This window comes from Archocentrus centrarchus, chromosome 10 (assembly GCF_007364275.1).
Source record: "Archocentrus centrarchus isolate MPI-CPG fArcCen1 chromosome 10, fArcCen1, whole genome shotgun sequence".
Lineage (NCBI taxonomy): Eukaryota > Metazoa > Chordata > Actinopteri > Cichliformes > Cichlidae > Archocentrus > Archocentrus centrarchus.
Genome location: NC_044355.1, coordinates 10,492,292 through 10,516,716, shown reverse-complemented (window position 1 = coordinate 10,516,716; position 24,425 = coordinate 10,492,292). Strand labels below are relative to the sequence as shown.

General features: G+C 39.6%; 1 protein-coding gene across 5 annotated transcripts; it reads left to right on the top strand.

The window, feature by feature from the left end:
• Positions 1-426: 426 nt before the first annotated feature.
• Positions 427-21,176, top strand: septin6 (septin 6). Of its 5 annotated transcripts, XM_030738847.1 has the most exons (11): positions 427-456; positions 2,167-2,281; positions 6,633-6,828; positions 8,705-8,891; positions 10,682-10,843; positions 11,577-11,673; positions 12,800-12,968; positions 13,288-13,420; positions 13,505-13,695; positions 14,813-14,859; positions 16,643-16,983. In XM_030738847.1, exons 1-10 carry the CDS (start codon positions 427-429, stop codon positions 14,814-14,816), a joined length of 1,284 nt encoding a protein of 427 aa, XP_030594707.1. In that variant the 3' UTR covers positions 14,817-14,859; positions 16,643-16,983. The 5 variants fall into 5 exon arrangements, with proteins under 5 accessions (XP_030594707.1, XP_030594706.1, XP_030594704.1 ...); XM_030738846.1 differs by lacking the exons at positions 14,813-14,859; positions 16,643-16,983 and adding an exon at positions 19,992-21,176; XM_030738844.1 differs by lacking the exons at positions 14,813-14,859; positions 16,643-16,983 and adding an exon at positions 19,399-19,967.
• The last annotated feature ends 3,249 nt before the right edge of the window (positions 21,177-24,425 follow it).

The following is a 24,425-nucleotide window of genomic DNA, read 5'->3' as shown; positions in this document are numbered from 1 at the left end:
GAGATTACACCTAATTTTCTGAAGTCATACCAAAACATCTTTAAGTTACTTTTATTACTTTTTATTTTTATTGGTTTACCCCTTGCTCTGCTGCCCGACTGTAACGTTCACTGACTGCGGATCGCCGTCTCTACCACCGGACGGAACCATTGAAGCATCCTGAGGGGGGCGCAGTAGATAGTTTTATTTAATCTTTATTATTTTTTCGATACATATTTCTAAATAAAAGTCTGGATTATGCCAGGTGTTTATAGTTCATAAGTAAGAAACACCTAATGTGAGCACAGTTTTTACAATATCATTCTAAAAGTGCCTTGGTTATTGGTACATTCCTGCTAGGCCGTCTTTCGGTGTAACGTTAACGGTGCAGCTTCCTTTGCTAAACAGAGCAGCAGAGGTTTCGTCCTCCGGCTAACAGCAGCTACTATGGCGTCAACTGAGATAGCAAGGCAAGCGGTAAGTAGCCTGTTTTACCCTGTAATTCATGTATTTATCGCATATATTTTTGTTATGTATTAAGCGTTTCGACCGAGGGTGTAATATGAAGCTGATTTACCCAATCACTATCCATTTTCGCGACTATTCCATCCAAATCCAGTGTACCGTAGCTTAATTAGATCAATTATAGTTCAAGCTAATAGAAATCTGATCATGCATAGCTACAAACCATGTGAAAATTAAAAGTAATAAAATAAATCGGATATTAAATTAAGACCGAGCGCTCCTCAGTCGTAGCTCTCTGGTAAAATATTTCCATTTTGGTATGCTAACGCCTGCAGATTTCCTGTGTTGGTAAAACCTAAATTACCTTGGAAACGGAATTAGCGGATTTTAAAACATTGAATTCGACGTAACCTACTTGTATATTAGCTTACGTAAAAACGACAGGCTGTTGTACAGCCATAGGTAGGCCATTCATTCTGAACGCCCCCATATCAGCACGGTTACGATGCTCATTTCCGTTATGTTGTTTTACGTGAGTCCCGTCAACTTTCCTTTTCGGGCGTTGTCTGAATTGCATAGAAAATATGGGCAAAACAGATTGTAGCTGCTTGTAGACATTAAGGCATGCAATGCTCAAATCGTGGATTAAGTTTGCCTTTTTTGGGAGGGGGGGTTGGAAGGAAGCCACTAAACCCAGAGGGAGGGCTGAGAATAGCAAGGTTTTACAGTCTGATATCCATATCCAATGAATGGAAACCCACTCACTGTGTGTAACTTGGCTGTGAGTGTCATGAAAAGCAGGAATGGTTTCAGGAATGTTGCACTTGCAGCTGAAGAGTATAGGGCTGGTTTTCCAGTTTTCCAAACACTCCCTCAGCTGTTTAAAGCCAATTTCAGCCATCCAAATAATCCACAACTGTTTAGTGCCTTCAGCTTTCTTGGTTATTTTAAATTGAGTCTAAAACAGAATGTTTTTCCTCCCAGAAGCCTTCACCACACTAAACTGCAACAGTGTGTTATGTTAAGCCACATAATAGATACTTGTCTGAGGTTGAGATGGTTGAGATATTCTTTCTTTTGCTATATAATCTAAATTTTTTGTTTTCCTGCATGATGTAGGCTGCAGAAAGGAGGTTCACACTGATCGAGATGCTTACTGCAGCCACACGCCCCCACACATATGTAACAACAGTGTTTTTACGCTTGTTGTGTTTAGTGGTCCAGATACAGACTGGCTATAAACAGTGTGATAAAGTTAATGGAGCTGAAGCCAGCTCAAAATAGCAAGTTTAAGGGTTCAAGTCCAAATGAAACTCAGTGCAGATTATATTAATGCCTTTTAAAATGTCTCTTTTTCTGATTTTTACAACAGTTTGATTGTGTTGATTTTTGATTCTGTATTTATTGTCAAAGCTCTATTCTGACATGAACAGCAGTACCTTTCCATATATGTACATTGTGGTTTTTAACTGTCTCAACTGTGGAAGAAAGTCACAACTCAGGAAGAAGGAAGTGAGTTAGCACTGCACCTGAAGTGATTGTCAAAGACTAGCGTGATCTAAAAATGGTAGAAGACATGGTACAGTGTTATTTACATGGGAGAGCTTTCATTGTCGTGTATATTTTAGGATGTTAGAAGAAATCCTGTGCATGCTTACAGATGTGGGAGGTGTTTAGTGATTGAAAGGTACTGACTTGTTGCTTTATGTCATTTGTTTTTAGGGTGAAGGAGCTCGTGCCGTTCCTCTATCGGGCCATGTTGGCTTTGACAGCATGCCTGACCAGCTGGTCAACAAGTCTGTCAACCACGGATTCTGCTTCAACATCCTCTGTGTTGGTGAGTGTGCTGTGTGATTTCCTCTCTATGTCTTCAGACACAATGTCTTAGCTTCAGTTAAAGCGTTTCCACAAGATAAAAAGCAGCTGAGTGTCTGACTCTCAGTTTCCTTTTGTCTTGCTTTGGTTACTGTGATGAGTAAGATACTCTCAGTTCAGGAAAGTCAAGTGTCTGCAGGTGGTTGTTTAATTTGAATATGCATGACTGTTAAAAACTAATGCAACATTTAATGCAGAAAGCAAGCCATCTCTAGGATTCACAAGGCAGTCAGAAGTGTAATTTTATACCGGCTAAACTAGTCACATCAGCCTTATTAAGTGCCAGAAGCATTCAATTATGGGCACTCAGTTGCCAATTTATTAGCATCCCACTAAAACTAATCTAATACAGTCATTCAGCTGCTCTAGCTGAATGGAGAAAATAATGTTCCGTTTATTTAGATTGTATTTTGTGGCTATTGTGGTGGTTATAGTTTATGGAAATTTATATAAAATAAATTTTTTTTTTTTTTTAATATTAAGATCCTTTTTTAAGATCATTAGATTTTTTTTTTTGAAGCACATTAAATGTACAGAAAACAATACAAATATGTAATTAATTAATATGCAGCCATTTTAATCTAAATGTTAATTTTCATCTAAATTAATTTTAATACACATAGAAAGCTGGAGACTGGGCAAATCTCAATGCTATAGCACGCATCCATGCACAGGTGCTATAGCACTATAGCAAAGTTTTAGAGTTATTCATAAGATAAAATAAAAACACCAGCATGCACACATAGGAGAACAAAACAAAACAAAACCCCCTTTTGCCAAACAGGCTACAACAACACAAATAATATGTAAGATAATAAGCCATAAAGAAAGCATGTCTCCTTGTTCACTTCACCAAGTGTTATGACTTTTACTTGAAGTGCAGAGTGGCACAGGAAGTAACATGAAAGCTGAGTCTTACCAGAGTACAGCATTTAAAAAATACTGAACAGTCTTCATCTTGGCAGTGAGTTAACATTTACATAGAGAATGATACTTCCACATCATCAGTGGATGTAACACATCTAAGAAATATATATAGTTTTAAATTAGGCCAATCTTATTTGTGGGGGAACTTAATTTTGTGACCAATTACAGCATTCATGCTTGACAGTTTAACTAAGCATCTCTGATTATGGATCTCTGTCATTTCTAACAATAGAAAGCAGTGAGGAATCTCGACAGTTTACCTTAACCTTGAATATAATGTGCTTTTGTGTTATGTTGCAAATTAGGAATATAATGATAGTATAATAGTATATGTATATATACACTGCTAAAAGAAATTAAAGTAATACTTTTTAATCAGAGTATAGCATCAAGGCAATTAAACTTCTGGGATACTGATCCAGTCAGAGGGCCATCAATAAGACAACCCACTGACATTTTTCCCTCCTCATCTTTTCTGACTGTTTTTTATTAGTTTTGCATTTGGCTAGGGTCAGTGTCACTACTGGTAGCATGAGATGATACCTGGACCCTACAGAGGTTCCACAGGTAGTCCAACTCCTCCAGGATGGTACATTAATACTTGCCATTGCCAGAAGGTTTGCTGTGTCTCCCAGCATAGTCTCAAGAGCATGGAGGAGATTCCAGGAGACAGGCAGCAGGTCCACAACTGGTTCCCTCTACTTTTCACAAATGAGAACAGGTTCTTCTTGAGCATATGTGACAGACGTGAAAGGGTCTGGAGAAGCTACGGAGAACATTATGCTGCCTGTAACATTGTTCAGCATGACTGGTTTGGTGGTGGGTCAGTGATGTTTTGGGGAACCATATCCATGGAAGGACGCACGGACCTCTACAGGCTAAGCAACTGACTGCCATTAGGTATCAGAATGAAATCCTTAGACCATTGTCTGGTGCAGTGGGTCCTGGGTTATTCCTGGTCAGAATCAGAATCAGAAATACTTTATTGATCCCAGAGGGAAATTTCAGTTGTTACAGCTGCAACCGTTTATCATATAGAAAGAATAAACACTCTAAAAATTTAAATAATTTAAAACCAGAAACACTCTACTAATATAAAAACCAAAAAGATACATTTGTAGTATCCATACTGTATAAATGTACACATAATATATTACACCTATTAAGTACCTATTAAGGGAGGATTTATAGAGTTTGATGGCCACAGGTGGGAATGATCTCCTGTGGTGCTCTGTGGAGCATTTGGTGGGATGAGTCTTGCAATGCCTGGTGCATGGCATTGCCTGGCCTCATGTGGTAAGAGTATGCAGGCAGTTCTTGGATGATGAAGGAATTGATACCATTGACTGGCTCCCACGCTCACCTGACCTAAATCCAGTAGAACACCTCTGTCACATTATGTTACGGTCCGTCTAATGCCACCAGGTTGCACCTCAGACTGTCCAGGAGCTCAGTGAGGCCCTGGTCTAGGTCTGGGAGGATACCCCCCATGACACCATCCATTGTCTGATTAGGAGCATGCCCCAACAATGTCAGGCATGCATACAAGCACATGGGGGCCACACAAACTACTGAGTACCATTTTGAGTTGCTGCAGTGAAATATTGGCAAAATGGACTAGCCTGTTGCATCATTTTTTTTTTCACTTTGATTTTTGGGGTATCTTTCAATTCAGTCCTCTGGTAGGTTGATAATATTCATTTCCATCAAACAACATGGCATCCTTTCATTCCTAACACATTACCCGGGCTATATGAGTATTGATATACAGCATGATTTTTCCCCAATAAGATCTGATGCGTCTTCAAAGTGTTCCTTTCATTTTTTGAGCAGTATGTATCATAAAGGTGTTCATATTAAACACCAAGGTTTCAAATCATGAGGTCAGTTCGTGCACAATCCATACGATGCATAAACTCAGGAGTAACATTGCTCTAAATAGTCAGTTTCAGATAGTTTTTTTTTCTTCTCTTGGATTATCATGATGTCATGTAGAGGGGATATGCCTAATATGGTCATCTCAGACACACTGCTCTGTGACATCCACCAACTGTTTAAACCTTCCGTTTTTGCAGCTAATCAGAAGAAAATTGGCTTCAAGGGAGGGTGGGAGGACCTGAAAAGACTTCTTCTGGACTGTGAATAAACTGAAGGGCTACACTAGAGTTCAGTATAAGATACAAGTAGGGATTACTTTGAACTATTAACATGCATAGATACTCCAGTAGAGTCCAAGCATAAGCACATGGAACTGGAAATGAGCAGAATAAGACCACTTTAGGTATTTTCATAGTCTAAAATGCTTGGTGGGTGTAAGTGCCTGGATTTTGATTTGCCTCCAAGCTAAAAACTTCTCCTAGACTCTATTTATACTTAATAGTGGAGTGAAATGTGTGGGGTTTTTTTTCTCTTAATGTTTCTTTTTAATGCTACTTTTACTGCCAGGATTTCCAAACAATCTAGAAAAATATTACTGTAATCCATCCAAAATATGGAAGCAAAGACAACATAGCAGAAAAACCATGGCTTTTGTTGCTGTAAATGCTGCTGTGTGACTCACAAGTGCAACATTTCATGGTAATATGGGCATTACTTGAGGCAAAGCATGTGGTCTAAATTTTGATGTGAAAATGTGTGCCTCGAAGGTAACTGGTATGCCTTCAAAATGTTTCTGTTGTATTATTTTTGATTTTGACCTTTATTTTACACATTGGCCTGCCCAGGTCTTTCCATTTGGTCTTCCCTTTCCTAAAACAAGATTCTAAATTGCGAAGAGCAGGAGACTTTTTAACTCTTGTGAGCTGAACTTTGCTCAGAAACATTCAGTAGTATCCTCTGTGTGCCTGTTTGTTGTATTTTCAGAGAAAGTTGGGAGCATTCTAAGATATCCCACAGAAGTGGGCTAATATTCTTGAACTGTAGGTCAGGCTGTTATGAGTAAAAATAGATTTTCTTACAGAAGGAGCTCAGTGTCTGAGTCATCTAACAGCCTCTAACAGTAAATGGATGTCAGAGTACATTACCTAGCAGCTACTTCTGTTATTTTTGTGGCTGTAAGCATTTGAGAGTAATATATTATGCTTCAAGCATATTCAGTATGTCATTTTTAATCTACTCTAACAGTATTAGGCACGATTTTCTTCTTTCTGCTTGAGTTACACTACACAAGTGTCAATAAAAGTGTCAGAGAGAGGAGCCTGAGATGAAATTGATTAAACACTGATAAAATAAAAGGGCCTGTCATTGAATTTCTGTTGATTTGGGAGCAGAGTGAGTAAAACAGTAACAACTGCCTTGTAAGTAGCGGTGAAGAGGTAATTTTTTTTTATGTGATTTAAATTATGTAATAGTAAAATGAAGATGGTAACATGATCTTCGTTGTGCAGGTGAGACGGGTCTGGGCAAGTCCACTCTGATGGACACGCTGTTCAACACCAAGTTTGAGGGTGAGCCCACCCAGCACAACCAGCCAGGAGTCACGCTCAAGTCCAACACCTATGAACTCCAGGAGAGCAATGTGCGCCTCAAACTCACTGTTGTCAACACCGTGGGCTTTGGAGACCAGATAAATAAAGAAGACAGGTAAGTCAGTCTTCTCACCTGCTGCAGATCCAAGAAGTTTTTTTATTCAGATCTTTCTGTGGGAGCAATATCAACCCTAGATTGTGCTCAAGTAGATTGTGAGTACTGGAAGCCTCTGCAGCTGAGGTGTAATTCAGTACTGATCCTTCTTTCGTCAGATGTCTCGGCTAGTTTCCTCATGTTTCGTTGTACCAGTTTAAGAAACAAAAATCTGATGTAGATGCTTTCCTGCCTGGCATTAGAAGCAAATCACAGCCTAAGGACACGACACTTACGCACTTAAATCACACCCATGAGATTTTGTTACCAAACTTTAAGCCTGCTCTAAAGGGTAAGTTGAGGGTGAGATCAAGTGAACTCTATAAGCTCTGTGCAATGGGAATACTGCAATTGTTGGAAGTCCCAGGGGAAGTGACATGGAGTTAAACTATCTTACACACTGGTGGTCATGTGAACTGCCACAGGCAGTATATCCTATACTTTGTAAATAAGCTTTGTGTTTTCTCAGTGTTTATGTGTCTGTGTTCTGGAAAGGGTGGATGCCTTTTGAAACTTCCTGTAGTCCTCAGTGAATGAGGCCAACAAATGTCAATTTTTAAATAGCATTTGTCATTGCAGATAGGCTTGAAATAGTTATTGTATAAATTAAATACTTAAAAATTAAAATCAGCATCAAAAATCTGACCTCAACATAAAGTGTGACTTCAAATGTCCAGTTTTTAGTGCTTCTTAAATGGATACAGGCCATAAAGGTGGATCCTTAGGCTAGACATTCTCCTCAGATGAGATAGTCTGTCCTCACAGACGGCAAAAGTGATGATCGATTCTGTCAAGTTACAGTTAAAAAGTAATCAGGAACAGGAAATTGCTCTCATGTGTTCTGACTACAGGCATTTTCACACTGAAGTTTTGTTGACATTACCAGAAGGAGTTACATGTGAGAATGCAGATACCGAAATCTGATCTGACTTTTTAAAAATGGTTTTACTCTGCTACTTTCCTAATGTGTAGTCTGTATAATGTCTGATTGGACCCATGTAAAAACAGTACTGGTGATAGTCCGAGATAAAGCAGTTCTTTTGGAACTGAGAGCACATCTGATGCAGACCTGATGTCTGCTACATACACTCCCCTCCAAAAGTGCTGGAAGAGTGAGGCCAATCCCTTAGACAAAAGATCAACATCTCAGGTTTTATTTCCAAGTATTTACATCTGATTGAGACGAAAGGTGCTATCTTCTCAACTGCATATCAAATCCAGATGTAAATACCTGGAAATAAAAGCTGAGATGTTGATCTTTTGTCTCATTGATTTTTATTTTTATTTATTTATTTTTGATGACCTCACTGTTCCAATACTTTTGGAGGGAAATGTATCACTGTTTTTTTTTTTTCTGGCTCAGCACTGGCTTTTAGTGAGTAAAGCATGCTCAGCCTTCATACTATAAAGAAAATAGGTTTTGACAGAAGCTTGTCATGTTGAACTAAATTAAACCCCTGTCTGACCTAAAACATCTTTGGAGGAGCACCAAAATTCCCCTTGCAAAAGAACAACCGTACATGTTGAAAAACGGCAACTTTGGATTTGATTCTTCTAATCTGAATTTTATGTGTCAAATGGAAAAACTGGGAGAAGTTCAACAATAGTTTCCTTTACAGTATACTAGTAACATTCATACACGATGGATGATTCAAAGTACAATACATTAATGTTGAATGATATTAGTTACAATATATCAAAAGCAAATCAAATTTTTAACTGGAAAATTCACAGACAGCGTATTGCTTTGAAAGTAGACATGACAGGAGCTGATAAAAAAGTGTATTATTAAAAAAAAAAAAAACCCCACCATCTTCCCTGTCTCTCCTTTTAACAGCTACAAGTCCATTGTGGAGTTTATTGATGCCCAGTTTGAAGCATATCTACAGGAGGAGCTGAAAATCAAGCGCACGCTACACAGCTACCACGATACCCGCATCCATGCGTGTCTGTACTTCATCGCTCCGACAGGACACTCGCTCAAATCCCTGGATCTGGTGACCATGAAAAAACTTGATAGCAAGGTCAGCTTCACTTCACTTAATCTGACTGTTATCTTTAGCCAGAAGCTGTTTTATGCCTCAAAATGTCCACTAGAAGATGGTTTGGGTTGTTTTTATTATGTAGTTAATTTGCAGTTGTTGATTTTTAAGCACTTAGTCATTGGGACAGTTGTACTGCAGCTGAATTATCTTAAAGAATATCTGTTTTAATGTGTAGGTTAACATAGGTATGCTGTAGGTAAATCTTTTGACACTGCATGACTGTCTGTGCCGCTTCAGTCATGGGCCATAAACCTTTTCCAGGCATCTGCCTGAATGTAAATTGGCTCTGGTCTCGTTGCTGCATCGGTGTAGGTCAGCTGTGAAATGCAGTCTGCTCAGTGACTGAAGCCTGGGTTTTGTGAGGTCCTTTCCCTTTCAGCTTATTTGCATGGACCTCATGGCTTTTGTACAAAGAGCCAGCTTAGTGTTTGCCAGAGCAGCTGTGCCCTCCAGCAAGCACACAACAGTGTGATCCAGAGCAGAGCCTCCTCTGTTTACACGTTCACCTAGGAGTGCATTCAAACAGCGCTCTACTGAAGTGTCCTCGAGCAAGACTTTGATTCCTCACCAGATGAAGGGATGTAGTGAGATATGTTGTTCACATGACCCGGAGCATCCCTTGCTTTTAGTTAAAGGGGCCCACATTTGACGAACAAAAAGATATGGGGATTTTGTGGGCGATACAGCACTGCAAAAATAGTTGTGTGGGAGTGAAATTTTCATGTTCCTGTCTGTTTTTCCCCCACCTCCCTGGATTTGCATAGCTGTCACATGATAAAATTATTTAGCTGAATCTTAACGCTATGTTTGGAGAGATTTTAAATGATCTAGAGCAGGAAATGAAAGCCTGCTACTTTCATTGCTTCATTTACTATTTTTATTTCTGTACTTAAGAATGTGTTTTTGTCTGGGGGAAACTATGAATCAAAATAAACAAGTTAACCCTAGAACACTAACATGAGTTTTATAACACTCTCACTCTCACTTTCACTTGGGTGAAAATGACCAGAACATTAGTGTTTTAGGGTTAAAACTTGTAAAAGAAATGGCTTCCTTTTAACCTGGCTTCATGCAATGGCTGGACAGCAAATGTGTATTGATTTAAATCAGCTGTAAAAATCATCAGCCTTTCACTAATTCATCTGATTTTATTTTTTGTGAGCAATAGAGATTCTCATCTGAGGGAACAATTTATTTTCACCCTTTTTGTATTCCTCCATAATGTTTTCCTCTTGAATGAAACAGGCAGGAGGTGTTCAGTGCATTTTTTTTTTTTTTTTTGCACAAGAAGAGTCAGATGATGCATCAAATTTGCCCTTTTTACCTAAAGAAATCCTGGGTTAAGTTGATGACTACTCTTGCAATACTTGCCTCTTGTTTGAGGTTTTAAGTTTTGTCTGTAAAGCTAATTCAAAGAAAGCCTGTCTATACTGAATTTGCTTACACTCTGAATATTAAAGCAAGTAGTGCCCTCTCATTTTTCACATTTTGTTTTAAATGGCTACTGCAGTCTTTGAAATTCTGTGAGTGGAAGTCATGTATAAGGAAAAGTGTTTTCATTCTATTACTAAACTTTAATATTACTTAATTCTAGCTACTGCTTCTGAATTTTTTAAAATAAATTAGCTCTTTTCTAAATTTGGACTACAGAAGTGGAGAGGTTGTGAAACTAGAATCTGCTCTATATTTAGCTGCATATCTGAAATATCTGTCTGCACCTTATTGTGTTATTGTGATAACTACATCAAAGCCTCTTTTCTCGACTGCAGGTCAATATTATCCCAATCATTGCCAAGTCGGATGCCATCTCCAAGAGCGAGCTGGCCAAGTTCAAAATTAAAATCACCAGTGAGCTGGTCAGCAACGGAGTGCAGATCTACCAGTTCCCCACTGATGACGAATCCGTGGCTGAGATCAACTCCACCATGAATGTAAGGCTTTACAGTGGTAGTGGTTTACACATTCACCTAAGAAGCAACAGATCCCCGATTCAGTCCCTGAAGCAGACACAAACCCTTTGGGGTTGCATCTGGTGTTAAAAAGTCTGCCAAATCAAACACATGGAGCTACCCACTGTGGTGATCCCTTGTTACTAAGAAAGTAGCTACACTTCTCTTCTTTCTAATTTATTTTACCAGCATATCAACATGGGACGCAGAGTCAGGGCAGATGTTGTACGTGTCTCCTCAGCCTGACAGGAAGCCACTGCACTAGGGGCAGAGTGTGTTCAGCTCACTCTGCAGGAAGTCTGCAGTGTGGGAAAGGGCCTATGTGCACTGACAGATAGTTCAAGGCTCACTTTGCTCTTTATTAGTCCTGATCTGTGCAAATGCCTTAACTATCCTTAATTGATTCTATTAGACTGCTGCCTCTCTGCTCATGTTTGGACATCCTGACCTCAACTCTGTTCTGATAAGACATCATAAATGTTTATGTTCGAACTGTTGCTTGGTGTCTCTGAAAACAAGTTCTTAATTATCAATTTATGCAGGTTAAAATAACAGAATAAGAGTAAGCTATTAGCTGAAATACTTCTGGATTTCTTGATAATGAAAATATGTTTATTTATTTATTTGTGTGGAGAGAAGCTGAGGAGAATCTGCAGAGCTCTCCTCAGGTGTGTGTTGTGTGTTCACCAACAGTGCTTTTCCTTATGCTGCACAGAGCCATTTGCCCTTTGCTGTGGTGGGGAGCACGGAGGAAGTCAAGATTGGGAACAAGATGGTGAAGGCCCGGCAGTACCCCTGGGGGACGGTGCAGGGTAAGCCTGGGTTACATCCTGCACAGGAAATGAGAGCATGCTCCCTCTCATCAGAGCTATTCTAGCTACTCCCTCCCCTTATATTTCTCCTCAGCTCCAATAGCTGCTGCACACTCGCTGATAGTCTGTTATATAACCTCATTTAGCTGCAGTTCCATCACTGCCATCATACTGTAAATCATGGCAACAGCAGCTCTTAGCTCTTACAGAAATTTTGTGTCACTATTTCAGTTGAGCTTTTACTGACTTCCTTGATCAATGGAGTGGTTAATGTATATGAAATTGACAGAACTGTCAATAAGCTCCAGTTAAACTGATGTGCTTCTAAGCTGTTTTGCTACGCACATACCCGCTGTTATCAAATGTGTATGTATGCATGTGTGTAAATCTTTAAGTGATTCAGCCTTATTCAACACATACAGCTTAAGTGCTGTGTAATCCATGGAGATAGTGCTGCAACTTGCTTTTGGTGTATCTTGTTTTGTCTACTTTATAATGTTATAAAACAAAAACATACCCTGAAGTCTTCATTAAAAAATTATTTTTTATGCTACATTTGCTTTAATTTCAGCATGACCTCTTTAGAAATTGTAGCCTTTTTATACAAAACAGCCACAGGGTAAACAGATACGTTTCCCACGATGTTTATCTAATATTTATATGGATTACATCAAAACCCCAAAGCCTAAAGTCAGCGTTTATCTTCATCGTCATTAAGAATTCATTTAAAATTCAGTGTGCTGGATTCCTGCCAAAACAATGAAACCCATACATCTGTTTGAATGCGAATGCCCTGCAGTGTATAATATTTCTGACTGAAGAAGGCTTTTATCAGACACTGCGTCTGTTTACCCCAGACTGTCTGCATGTGTACTCACATGATGTCACATGGCCTGTGGAGGCATGCTGCTCAGCTCAGTCCTGCACCAAAATCAATACAGATAACATGAAAACTGCCTTTTTATACAGCCACAATTTGTGTGATTTACTTTATACTGTAAATTTAGAATGCATTAAATTATTAGTTGTGATTCAGTGATGTGTGATTTCTCCTCTACCTTAGCATTATATTGAATAGGATGCTATCCAGTGTGTACTAAGTCACTGTGATCTGTGTCTTTCACAGTGGAAAATGAGAATCACTGTGACTTTGTCAAACTGCGGGAAATGCTGATCAGAGTGAACATGGAGGACCTGCGAGAGCAGACTCACACGCGTCATTATGAACTCTATCGCCGCTGCAAGCTGGAGGAGATGGGCTTTAAAGACACGGATCCTGACAGCAAACCCTTCAGGTGGCAGACTGCTTTATTTCAGCTGATTTTTTCCCTCCATCAGCTTATTTTTAACCCCCATGCACCCATTTACATTTTGTAATTTTGAAAATTCACAGAATGAAGGTTAAATTTTGAGTCGCTTTGTAAATATGCTAAATTTATTGTAGAAATACATCAACTGATTTTGGGAGTATCATATAGGAATTGTTCACTGATTTTTTTTTTTTTATGGAATGACCCAAGATAGCACCGGGTTAAGTTTGTGTCTGCATCTGTTTATGTGGCACACTGTTCTCTATTGTTCATATTTATTCCTTCTGTCCTTTTCCTCCACCAGTCTGCAGGAAACATATGAAGCTAAGAGGAACGAGTTCATGGGAGAACTGCAGAAGAAGGAAGAAGAAATGAGGCAAATGTTTGTCCAAAGAGTTAAAGAGAAGGAGGCTGAGCTCAAAGAGGCAGAAAAAGAGGTACCAGCAGCATAACCAGTGTTTATGTGAGCCAGACACATTTCTGCTCTTGTTTTATTAACACAAAACTGTTTATTGTCATAGCTGCATGAGAAGTTTGACCGTCTGAAGAAACTCCACCAGGACGAGAAAAAGAAGCTGGAAGAAAAGAAGAAGTCCCTCGATGATGAGGTCAACACATTCAAACAGAAAAAGACTGCTGCAGAGCTGTTGCAGAATCAAGCCCAGCAGGCAGGGGGCTCCACCACACTCAAGAGGGACAAAGAGAGGAAAAAGTGAGTATTGTTCTCCCCCCTGTGTCTTTATCCTCACAGGTGCACCATTGGCTGTATGACTACAGGAAATACAGTATAAAGTGACCCTGGGGGTGTTGACAAGCCAATGATAAAATAATTGACTTCAGAATGTCATATTAGTATCTCCAAGCACTCAGTGGTTTATCTGTCACTACTTGTTAATAACCCACCTTGGATTTGGATAATTTGATGCTAATCCATTTTAGATTTGTATAACTGAAAGACTCTGGCAATTCCTTATTAGCAGACTTTCACACAACTCTTTATTTCAGATAGGCAAATGAATGTTCCAGTTTCCCCCCCATATAATAACAAAGATTGTAGTTAGCACTAAACGCCACGCTAAGAGAGCCGACCATAACTCTTCGCCAATGTGGAGAAATAAGAGGAGAAGAGAGCGGGGAGTGAGACTGGTGAAAATTACAATCTGTCCTCATCTAAATAGTTGAAAAGTAGCCAACTGTCACCACAGTTAGATGAATGAACTGCAGTCAGAAATCATCGCTCTGCAATTAAACGCTGCTGCTGCCGCACCACAAAATCAAACACTCTCATCACATGTGTGTAAACAGCTTTATGACAAGGCTGCTAATAATTACAGACGCATTAGCTCGAAAATGAGCTGCTGGTAATTATTTTAGCTGCATTGTGGAAAATATTGTGCAATAGCCAATACTCTATATCCTTTAATGGTAAATCTGACATGCTGTTGTTTATACCACTATTTTAGTGAGACTGGCAGTGTGTTATTGACATTGTTGGTCCCTTGATGCTGGTAATCAGCTTCTGGTTGTGTTGAAGCTGATGTGCCTGTTGGAAAAGGAAGAAGACACTTGCACTGAGAAGTTTCTTGTTGCTTTATTTCCTCCCTGCTAATTTATTTTCTTCACAGCCACTTCTTCTCTTTATGAGCTCTGCCTGGAATAATTTTCTTCTTAAGCTCTGTCAGAGGGTCACTGATTAAAACTGACGAGTGGTTTCTAATAATAAAGTTTTCTTCAGTCCCCAGGAGACACTTATTTGTGATGCTTGTTGCGTTTTGAATGTGTCCTGTGAGTGCATGTGTCACCTATGTTGCATCCGTAATGTTTTCCAGTTAACTCCTCCCACACTTGCTGCATGCTGCGTGAGACACCTTTTCTGGTAAGACCCCCTTCTTGAGTTACACCGCCAACAGACGTGAAAAAAAAATATATATATATATAAATATTAAAACTCTGAAGCGATTGGGTCACTAATCCAATCACAGGACTTTTTTTAGTTTATCTCCCCCAAATTTTTAACTTTGCCGGGGCTGCTCTTTCTCACCGATTCTGTTCAGAACATTTATGGCTAAGCTAAGCGGTGGAGGTTCTCTGGTTTGGTGGTCTGAGGATCACCCCTCTGCTTTTGTTGATGCCGTGGTTCTGACGGCTTTATCAGGTGAAGAGAGAGCTGAGCATTAAAGTGAAGCTTTCTGGTCTGTCTATGTTCCCACCTTCACCTATGGCCACAAGCTGTAGGTCGTGGCTGAAAGAATGTCTGGGTGTCTGGGCTCTCCCTTAGAGATATGGTGAGGAGCTCGGTCATTTGGGAGGGGCTCAGAGTAGAGCCACAATTACTGTGTCAGAAGGAACCAGTTGAGGCGATTTGGGCAACCGACCAGGAGGCATTCTGGACAGCTCCTAGGTGAGATGTTTCAGTCCTACTGGGAGGACACCCAGGACACTCTGAAGAGATTATGTCTCGTCTGGCTTGAGAATGCCTCAGTATTTCCCTGGAGCTGGAAGAGTTGGCCAGGGAGACGGATGTCTCAGCCCCTGTGACCCAGATCCATATAAGCGGCAAAAAATCGATGGATGGAGCTCCCAACATTTTATTCAACTTTGAACATTTTGACTCTGCTGCTTTATCTGATATTTAATACATTATATGATTAATTGATAAGTATTAGAAGTTTTCATCAGACTAATCAAAAATAAAACTGAGCCATTAATGGCCGCCAAATTGTGCAGCCAAATACCTTTCTCAATCTGAAATTATAAACACAATCAAATTATATTTAGAAAGCTGTTAAATGTCTCCTAATTTGCATGAAATTAATTTTCCCATTAAAGTTATTTAAACATGTCACAGGGTGAGAAATGGCTAATTCAGATGTAGTATTTTATTACCACAGATTCGCAGGATTTCCTGGTAACATCTGTGCCGATCATATTCTTGAGTTGGCAGTGTTTACCGTCCCTCTGCCAGCTTCTAAATCAGCCACTTTATTAGATCCCCACCCATCCATTTGATGTACTGCTCCATCTGCTTCCCAAAATCCACAACAGTCTCTTCTTTCTTGTGGCCCTTCCCTGCCTTCACACAAAGATGCATTCAAGGCTGAACTGCAGAGTAACTGAGGCTAACAGGTTACACCAGAGCAGCTAGCAGCCTCAGGGCCCATCTCTGTTTGTTGATCAGCCAGAGCCATATGACGACCCCCCCACCCCACCCGCTCTTGACTGGATACAAAAGCCAAATCCGCAGAGAGACATGTTGTTAAGACTGAACCACTGGGGAGGGTACAAGTGAATAAAGACATCTGTCTTGCAATCTGTAAACTCTTCAAGCATTTCAGGGCTGTTAGAAAAGCTGGAAACAAGGTGGTGTTTGATGAGCAGGGCTTCGAGGAAGACAATGAGACACACTGTTAGAAGCTCAAGGGAGGGAGGAAAACCTCAAAAAGAAAAACGATTTATTTAATTGTCTGATTCAAAGAAGTAGACAGTTGTGCTCTTCCCCTCACCTCTGCACTCATATGTATTGAGCCTTAAAAGCATGTTTTTCCTTTTAATGCCACCTGAAAACTAATGTTGATGTGATGTCACGTGTGTGAAACTGTGTGTTGTGATGATGTTTTAACTCAAAGAAAGCAATAACAGCCCTTCTCTCTTATTTCCAGCTAAGGATTCCTGTAGAAAAAGTGCTCCCTTGTGGCCATCCTGCTGTGAATGAGTTTCCACCCCCCCATCATCCTTTACAGTACCCCTTCCTCCCCCTCACCTTACCCCATAATTCAACCCTCCACATGCCCCTCCCTGCTCTGTGGAAGAAGCTGGGCATTGCTATCAGTTTGGCCTCTTTTTTTTTTTTTTCCCTTTCTGAATGATGCTTGTCAGTTGTGTGGGTTGTACAAGCGATTATTCACCTCGTCCTTTTATGCAAATTTACAAAATGCATTCCATGTTTTTTTTATATTTAGTGACTCTGTGCATGATGTGAGCTTTTTAAAAAAAATATATTAACATACATGACTAGAATCAAGAATCAAGAATGCCTTTATTAGTCCCACAAATGGGGAAATTGCAGTTAACAGAACATCCATCCAAAACAAAAACATAACACAGACAGGGGAGGACAGATGTCTGAGGTCATGCAACCGTTTCACAACGGCGCTACCTTTAGCAGAGAGACAGAAAGAGATACATTGGGATAGTTAGGTTCAAAAAAATCATCTCATACTGTGTTCATAAAGAACACCTTACGAGGTTCCAAAAAACACCTCAGCAAAAAGCATATTGCACATATAAAGCCGGGATAGCAGTATGGTGGGTAGGGTCAGGGTCAGGAGGGGACGCAGACGGAGACGAGAGGGTGGGGGCATTGTGGAGCCCAGATGCCAGCTCCCAGGCAAACAGTTTGCTGATAGTGATGGAAGTTCATCAGCAGCCTTGGTACACCAGATCCAGCTTCACAAATCACAGAGAGGGCTGAGGGGGATAGCGGCCTTCACACATAGTTCTGGAGAGATATGATTGCCAGCCAAGGCCGGCTAGGGAGCCGAATTCTGATAATGCAGGTGTTGTTTTGGAACAGGCTGCTTGTTTTTTCAACAGCCTTCAGTCTCACTGGGAAACCATTCAATAAATCCAATAATCCAAATTCATTAGTTACCGTCCTCACTGAGCAGAACCGTACCTTATCTCCAGATCGAACCCCTCTCACCTGCTACTCCCCAAGTCTACGGCTCAGGTTCATCAGGCTTTGAGTCTGAGTCTGTACCATTCTGGTCAGCCCATCCACCTGGGCCGGCAGCCTCTGCAGATGTCGAACTGCCGTCCAGGTTTTCTTGATTTCACGGTAAATCAGGTATCCTCCAAGCCCAAACAGAAAAGATACCGCTACCAGATAGCCAAATATGTAAGCGTCTTCCACGTCTTCCACCTCTAGGGCCGAGAAGCACACAGGTCTCCACGAGCTCCAAGAGTCGATGACGTATCCAACCGGGTCTGTTCCACTCGGACACGCAGGCTCCCCTTTCCCAGATCTCATAGTGGAAAAAATTCGATCCATGGTCTTGAAGGCCCAGTTTGCCAAATCCATATTGCTCTCAATCTTATTCTTATTCGAACAGTGTGCAAGAGACGCTCTCACAGCAAGCAGCAAGCAGGAAAGATAGGGAGGGCAGGGAGAGAGATAGAATGCGACCGTCCCCGTCAGAGGCTGGAGCAAGAGATGACTACTGTAGTGATGGGCAGAAATGTACTGAGGCTAAATGGAAACATGCATCAAACAATGGGACTGAAACATGAAGGGTGTGGAATCTGTATTAGATTTCAGATGTTAGAAGAATAGGATGTTATTAATATGTAGACAGATCCACTTTGAGGCTGAAGGAAAGTAGTCAATTTGGTGATTTTTTTTTTTGATTTTTTTTAACTGACTGCATGCAACTGCGGTGTCTGAAATAACTGCTTTTCAAGTCTTGCTGAAGAAAAGCACACTTTAAGTGGTTAATACCTTAAGGATTATGAAGACATTTAGACAATGAGAATAAAAATGGAGATTTACTTTATTAATGTCCCTTTGCTGATGTTTCACTTCAGCCTCATGCATGAACAGATGTGAGCCTAATCTCTTTGCCACTTCTCCCATACCTCATTCATTGTCATGTGTGATGTGCATACTTGTATTAGCTTTCACATTTGCACTTTTAATGTTTTGTACCCCAATGTGATGGTTTTTTACATATTATATATTAATGTTGTCAGTGCAATTGTACCTTTCTTTTTTTTTTAATTGTTCTTATAATGAAGGCACATTTTTAAAGTCAATCATCATCATGTCCATTGTCCTGCAGGGACCAGTGTTATTTGTATCAGTGTTACGCTTATTAAAATAAATCTTAAAAGAAAATAAAGGCCAATTTTTCACCAGATATTACACCTGTGACCATAATCATTGTGTACACCAAATATTGCTTTATTTTAGGAAATTAAGTGGTTTGTTGAGGAAATGGATAAAGTAGGTATGTTGTTTTGAAAGATAGAGTTTCAGATTCTTATTAGGGGCTTGCAGAGAATAAACATTGATGCAAACAAGTGGTACTTGGATGTAGTCACTTGCCAGCTTGTGTCCCAGCTTTGTTTAATGACTCTTGTTGCAGAAAAAAAAAACAGTTTATTTCATGGCCCTCAGATCCTCTAGGCGTCTCCTGAACTCAGATATACTTTATTGTATATTTATTGACACCACATCAAAGTTCAGGGTTGCTTTTATTGCCTCATGAAAGTGAGAATTGTTTGGGGTTGAAAGTACTGCTGCCTTAACGCACTTGATTCCACATGATAACCAGGGTCAAAATACTTCAGCAGAAGATCTGTTCCTTCCTTGCAATCCTCGGCTCACTGGTCTGTGTGGTTTCACTTTCCTTTGCAGTAATCCCTGGCTCTGCACTGAGTAGGTCCCCAGCCCTCAAGCTTTGCTAAGGGACCAGCCTTTGTGGGTACTGAGTACCTCAAATGTGACCAGAGGCTCTGTGGACCCCCATCTCTGCAGGGTTTTCTTAATCATTACCTGCTCTGCTATAATATGTGTTAACATGTATGTGCTTCACTGCTGCTTTAAACTCACCTTGAGCAATCTAATCCACAATATGTTACCTCAGCTTATGCTTATATGTTTACTTTTTGTTGTTGTTATTGTTGTTGTGACTAACACCTTTTCCACTTCAGTTGTGTTGGAGAAGACATGCATCCATTCAATTATTCACATTTTTGTGCACCCGAATGACCACAGACAAGACGTGGGATCGTAACACGAGCTGTACCTTTAGTTCACTATAAAAGTCATGGCGTGGACACAATATAATCAGGGGTTTTATTTCTTTAGTGCATTGTTTGAATGACTGTAATCACCTAAAGGTATTTTCTCCTTGTTATGAGATTCACTTCAGAATCTCTTATTTTGTGAGCGTTTCTGCTTTGCCGTCCTCCCTCTAACCGCTGGCTCTTTTCTCTTTGTCTCTTTAGCTTCTTTTAATCTGTCTTGACCACCTGAAGAGGGGATTGCAGCTTCAGCAAGAACTAAGCACCCTTTACCTCTTCCCGTTTTTCTCGCTGTATCAACCTTTTACTCTCCCCATCGCATCTCCTTTTGTTGAATATGGCCTTAATGTGGACTCGCATGGTATTTCTGACTACCTAAAGACGCTTTAAAGCCGGGCAGGTCAGGAACCGGGCACAATTGAAATCTGCTGTTATGTCTTAATGTATATAGAGAGACTCTTGTAGTTCATAGAAATTGTCGGGTGGGGTTCACACGCTTTTAGGAATCACAAATGAAGTCGTTATTTGATCTTTAGTTGAAATTAAATTTCCATGACCTGCACTATGCACTCATCTGTTCAAGACAATTCTCAATACAAAGGCATTAGGATAAAAATGATAATAAATCATCGAGGCTTGCTTTTAAATAAATGAACAAAAGCACTTAATGCACTATGTGTAATGTGTTACAGAATAATGAGGAGGCATGTTTTTTCTTTTGAAGAGAAAATGTCCTGCTCCCCTGTTTTCTGCACATCAAAATTAGATAAAGAGTCATAATCATGCAAAAGCCAAAGCAATGTTTTATGGTGCCCATGTTTACATGTCACTGCTGAATACCATGGAGGTCACATGTCATGGCCTTTTACTACACATTGTGCTTTAATATTCACCAGCCTACTCTATATTTTGCATGCATCTTTTTTCTTTTTTTTTTTTAAATGTTCATTACTGCAATGATCTTTGACCTGCTTGTTTTTAACCCCTAAATAACAGTTTTGCAATCAGTTTTCCTTCATTGCTGTTTTCTTCAAAACGGTGCATATAATTCATGTATATTTGCTCTGTCCTATGATTTCAGCTCCCACTTTGCCAAATGTTAGTATAAGATGGAGTTGAATTGAATCCCAGATAGGAGTATTAAGAAATACTCGTGCATTTATATAATTTATAAGGATATATTTTGTGTATCGAAGTGGAGACTTGTTGTTTATTACCTATGATCTTTGGACGTGACTCTGAGTGTAACATTTTGGTGTCAGGAACTGCCATACATTTTTCTAGTATCAGTCATCACCTCTTGTAGTCAGAACCTCTCCCACGCTACAAATTATTCAGTATCTTACTTTAGTTTGATTCCATTGATGTACATTTTGAATAAAAAAGGTGATCCAAACATTTAACGCATTTGTCTGTCATTTACTGCAGTGGTTCTCAAACTGTGGGGTGGGGTGGGGGGTGATTGGCACTGTTGCCTTACAGCAAACGGGTCCTAAGTTCAAATCCAGCCCAGGATCTTTGGAGAGTTTGCATGTTCTCGCTGGGTACTCTGCATGGTGTTAGTTTAATTGGTGATTTTAAATTGACTGAGCATGAATGCTTGTCTGTTTCTATGTGTTAACTATGCAGTAGATTGATGACCTGTCCAGGATGTGCTCCCCCTCTTGCCCTGTGACTGCTGGAATAGGCTGTAGCCCCCTCCATGACTCTGAATTGAATAAGTGGAAGAAAATGAATGGTTGGATCTTAACTAAGTTGAGTTAAGTTTTTTTTTTTTTTAGGGAAAATAAAATTGCACCTTTCATTTAAACTTATTCATGTATTAAACTAGAAATACAATTCTTTTCAAGACTAATACTTGATTAAAGAAATAACTTCTTTAGGCTTTGTTATTTTCACTTTTTTGACGAGCACAATCAAATTCTAATGTGTCTGTTCACAAGTTCATCTATTTTTAAATATTTCTTAGTATTTGTTATATATTTTACATTACATGGACACAGCAAAAAATACACATAATTTAAAAAAAAACAGATAAAAGCAAAAATTAAGCTTGACTATATATATAAAAAAAAAAACATTAAAGAACTTTTTTGAATGTTTATCTTTGTATATTACAAAATGCTGTTAAGTATATGTACTGTAGAATAATTCAAGTAGCTCAAGTATTCCGACCTGGCTGCTGAGTACAGAGACCTGGGTTGGACTGTAACAATCCACCCAGTGAAAATCGGATGCCAGGGCTTCGTGGAAATTCATCAGTCCAGCTTATCTGTTCAGCTGGAACAACAGGGGCAAATTTGCAGTGGGCTATCAAGGAGCTGGCAGAGGAAGCGGAGAAAGCAAGCTACTGGTTGTGGCTACGGAGGAGAGATTGTGTTTGGGATTCAGCACCCTGATGAGGGCAGCTGCAGGGGGTGGTGGGGAGACATCCCCATTCAGACACTGCCCTCCAGCCAGGAGATGTACTGGATAGGCGGCAAAACATCCATGAATGGTGGCTTCAGCTGATGACCCTGCAGCTGACCCAGTGGGCACCGGAGGAGGTGCGGCAGGTAGAGATGCCAAGCAGGAAGAACACCACCTGTATAACATTCCAGGCCTGTTATTAGGCTATACATGCAATGACAGAAAATGATGTCCCGTTGTAAGATAGTGGATGGTGGAACGTAATCCAGAGGAATATATTGCACTTTTTACTCTTATTTATTTTTTTTACTTTTTATAACTTTTATTTATCAGCTATAGTTACTGGTTACTTTGCATATATAAGATGTCATCACTGGTTGATTAGACCTCTATATTCAGGGTGTACTTGTGTGTCGCTTTGCTGGAAATTACATAAGTACAACAAACTTAATGTCCTAAGAATTAATATCATGGTAGTTCCCACTCATACAAATAGAATAGTTCTATTTTTCTAGTAATTTTTTTAGTAATTTTTTCCTTGTAATTTTCAAAATGGGGCCTCGTGCTAGAAAACACCTGAAATTTTACATTGCTATTAAGAGGTGTATTTTTACCCCTAGGCTTATTTCATGAAAATTTGAATGAACATAGAGTATGTGTTCAAGTTCTTATTAGTCTTGCTGTACCATCAGAGAGGTGCATTGTCAGTCCCAAATTCATTGTGCAACATGACAACAACACCAAAAATGGAATCAAAGTCCACAAGAACTATTTACAACAACAAGTAGAACAGGACTGGTCCATGCAATCTGATGCAGGCCCATAGAGAGGATCTCTACATACATGATGGAGTCCATCCAGGTAAGACATCCTAATTCCAGAGAACTGAGAAGTTTGACTTCCTGCCACATACCTAATTTAAAGGTAAATGGTGGCTGCTCACTCTTGATTGGACTTTTCTATTTTCTGTTAACTACACTTTGTGCAAAGTTGAATTTGTGTAAATTATTAATTCTGCACAGTACCATAAATATATTTAACATTCTTGTTCATTTAAATGGCTAACATGGTGAAGTTACCATACTATACCACTGAGCTGTACAATAACACCAAACATAAAACACAAACAGGCCAGATATAGAAACACAAAAGAGGTTGTTGGCTAAATTTCAATTGTCAAAGAGGTATTTTCTGTTTCTGTTTGTTTGTTAGTTTTTGCTCTATTGGAGTTAAAAGTCCACCAAATTAAATGTATGAAAAATGTAGCCTATTTAATTAAATATAGAAATACACTCAAAGCATTCAAAATTACTCATAATTATATTGTATTATAATTACTGATGCATAACCATACAAAAGAACATGTAAAGGTGGGCCAAAACTATTTAATCTTTTAGGCTTAATCCATTTGTTATTTTATTATTGTTATGTTATTTACTCTGAACAGAAAACAGCAAAATATCTGAGTTGTTCACCAGCGCAGTTGCTCCTGTTAATATAAACATAACGCTGTCACTCACAGCTTTTATTAGACATTTACTGAAACTCAACAGTGACCCTGGATTTACATAGTTAATCTCAACTGTCACTGGACAAAACAACATTAAAACTACAGATAAGTTAAGTGAACAAAAATAATCTATGCCAGTGACACTCCTCAGTGGCAGCTGCCTCCCTCAGCAGCAGAATGCACCCCGTAACACGGGGATAACCTCTCAGGAACAGCTCCAAGAACAGGACAAAGAGTCCTAAGTGTGTCCCAGGTTTAAAAACTCTGCACATCCTAATTAGATTTAGCATCTTAGGATACTCAAGAACAATCCAGTCGGTACTGACCTGAAGTAGAAATCTGAAATAAATCAAGATGCACACAACCAAGTTTTCTTTGTGAGTTTTATTTACCTCTGCAAACTGGCCAGAATATTGGGTAATGAAAGATAACACATACATCAAAATGGGGAATATCAGACAACATGGAGCCTTCCAGTCATTAAGGTCAGCTTGACACAGAGAAGAAGCAGAATCGTACCATTTTCCATTACAGTCCTTCCTTTTGATCACTCAATAATCACACAAGTACATCACATTTATGACACAAACATCAGACCTAAAAATCCAAACAGGTTCAATCAAGGTCATCACTGTGTGTCGTACAGAAAGCGTGTTGCTGTTTTTATGAGGCATAGATGCCCTTTGGTGTCCAGCAAGCAGGGTGGAGAAATAAAATGG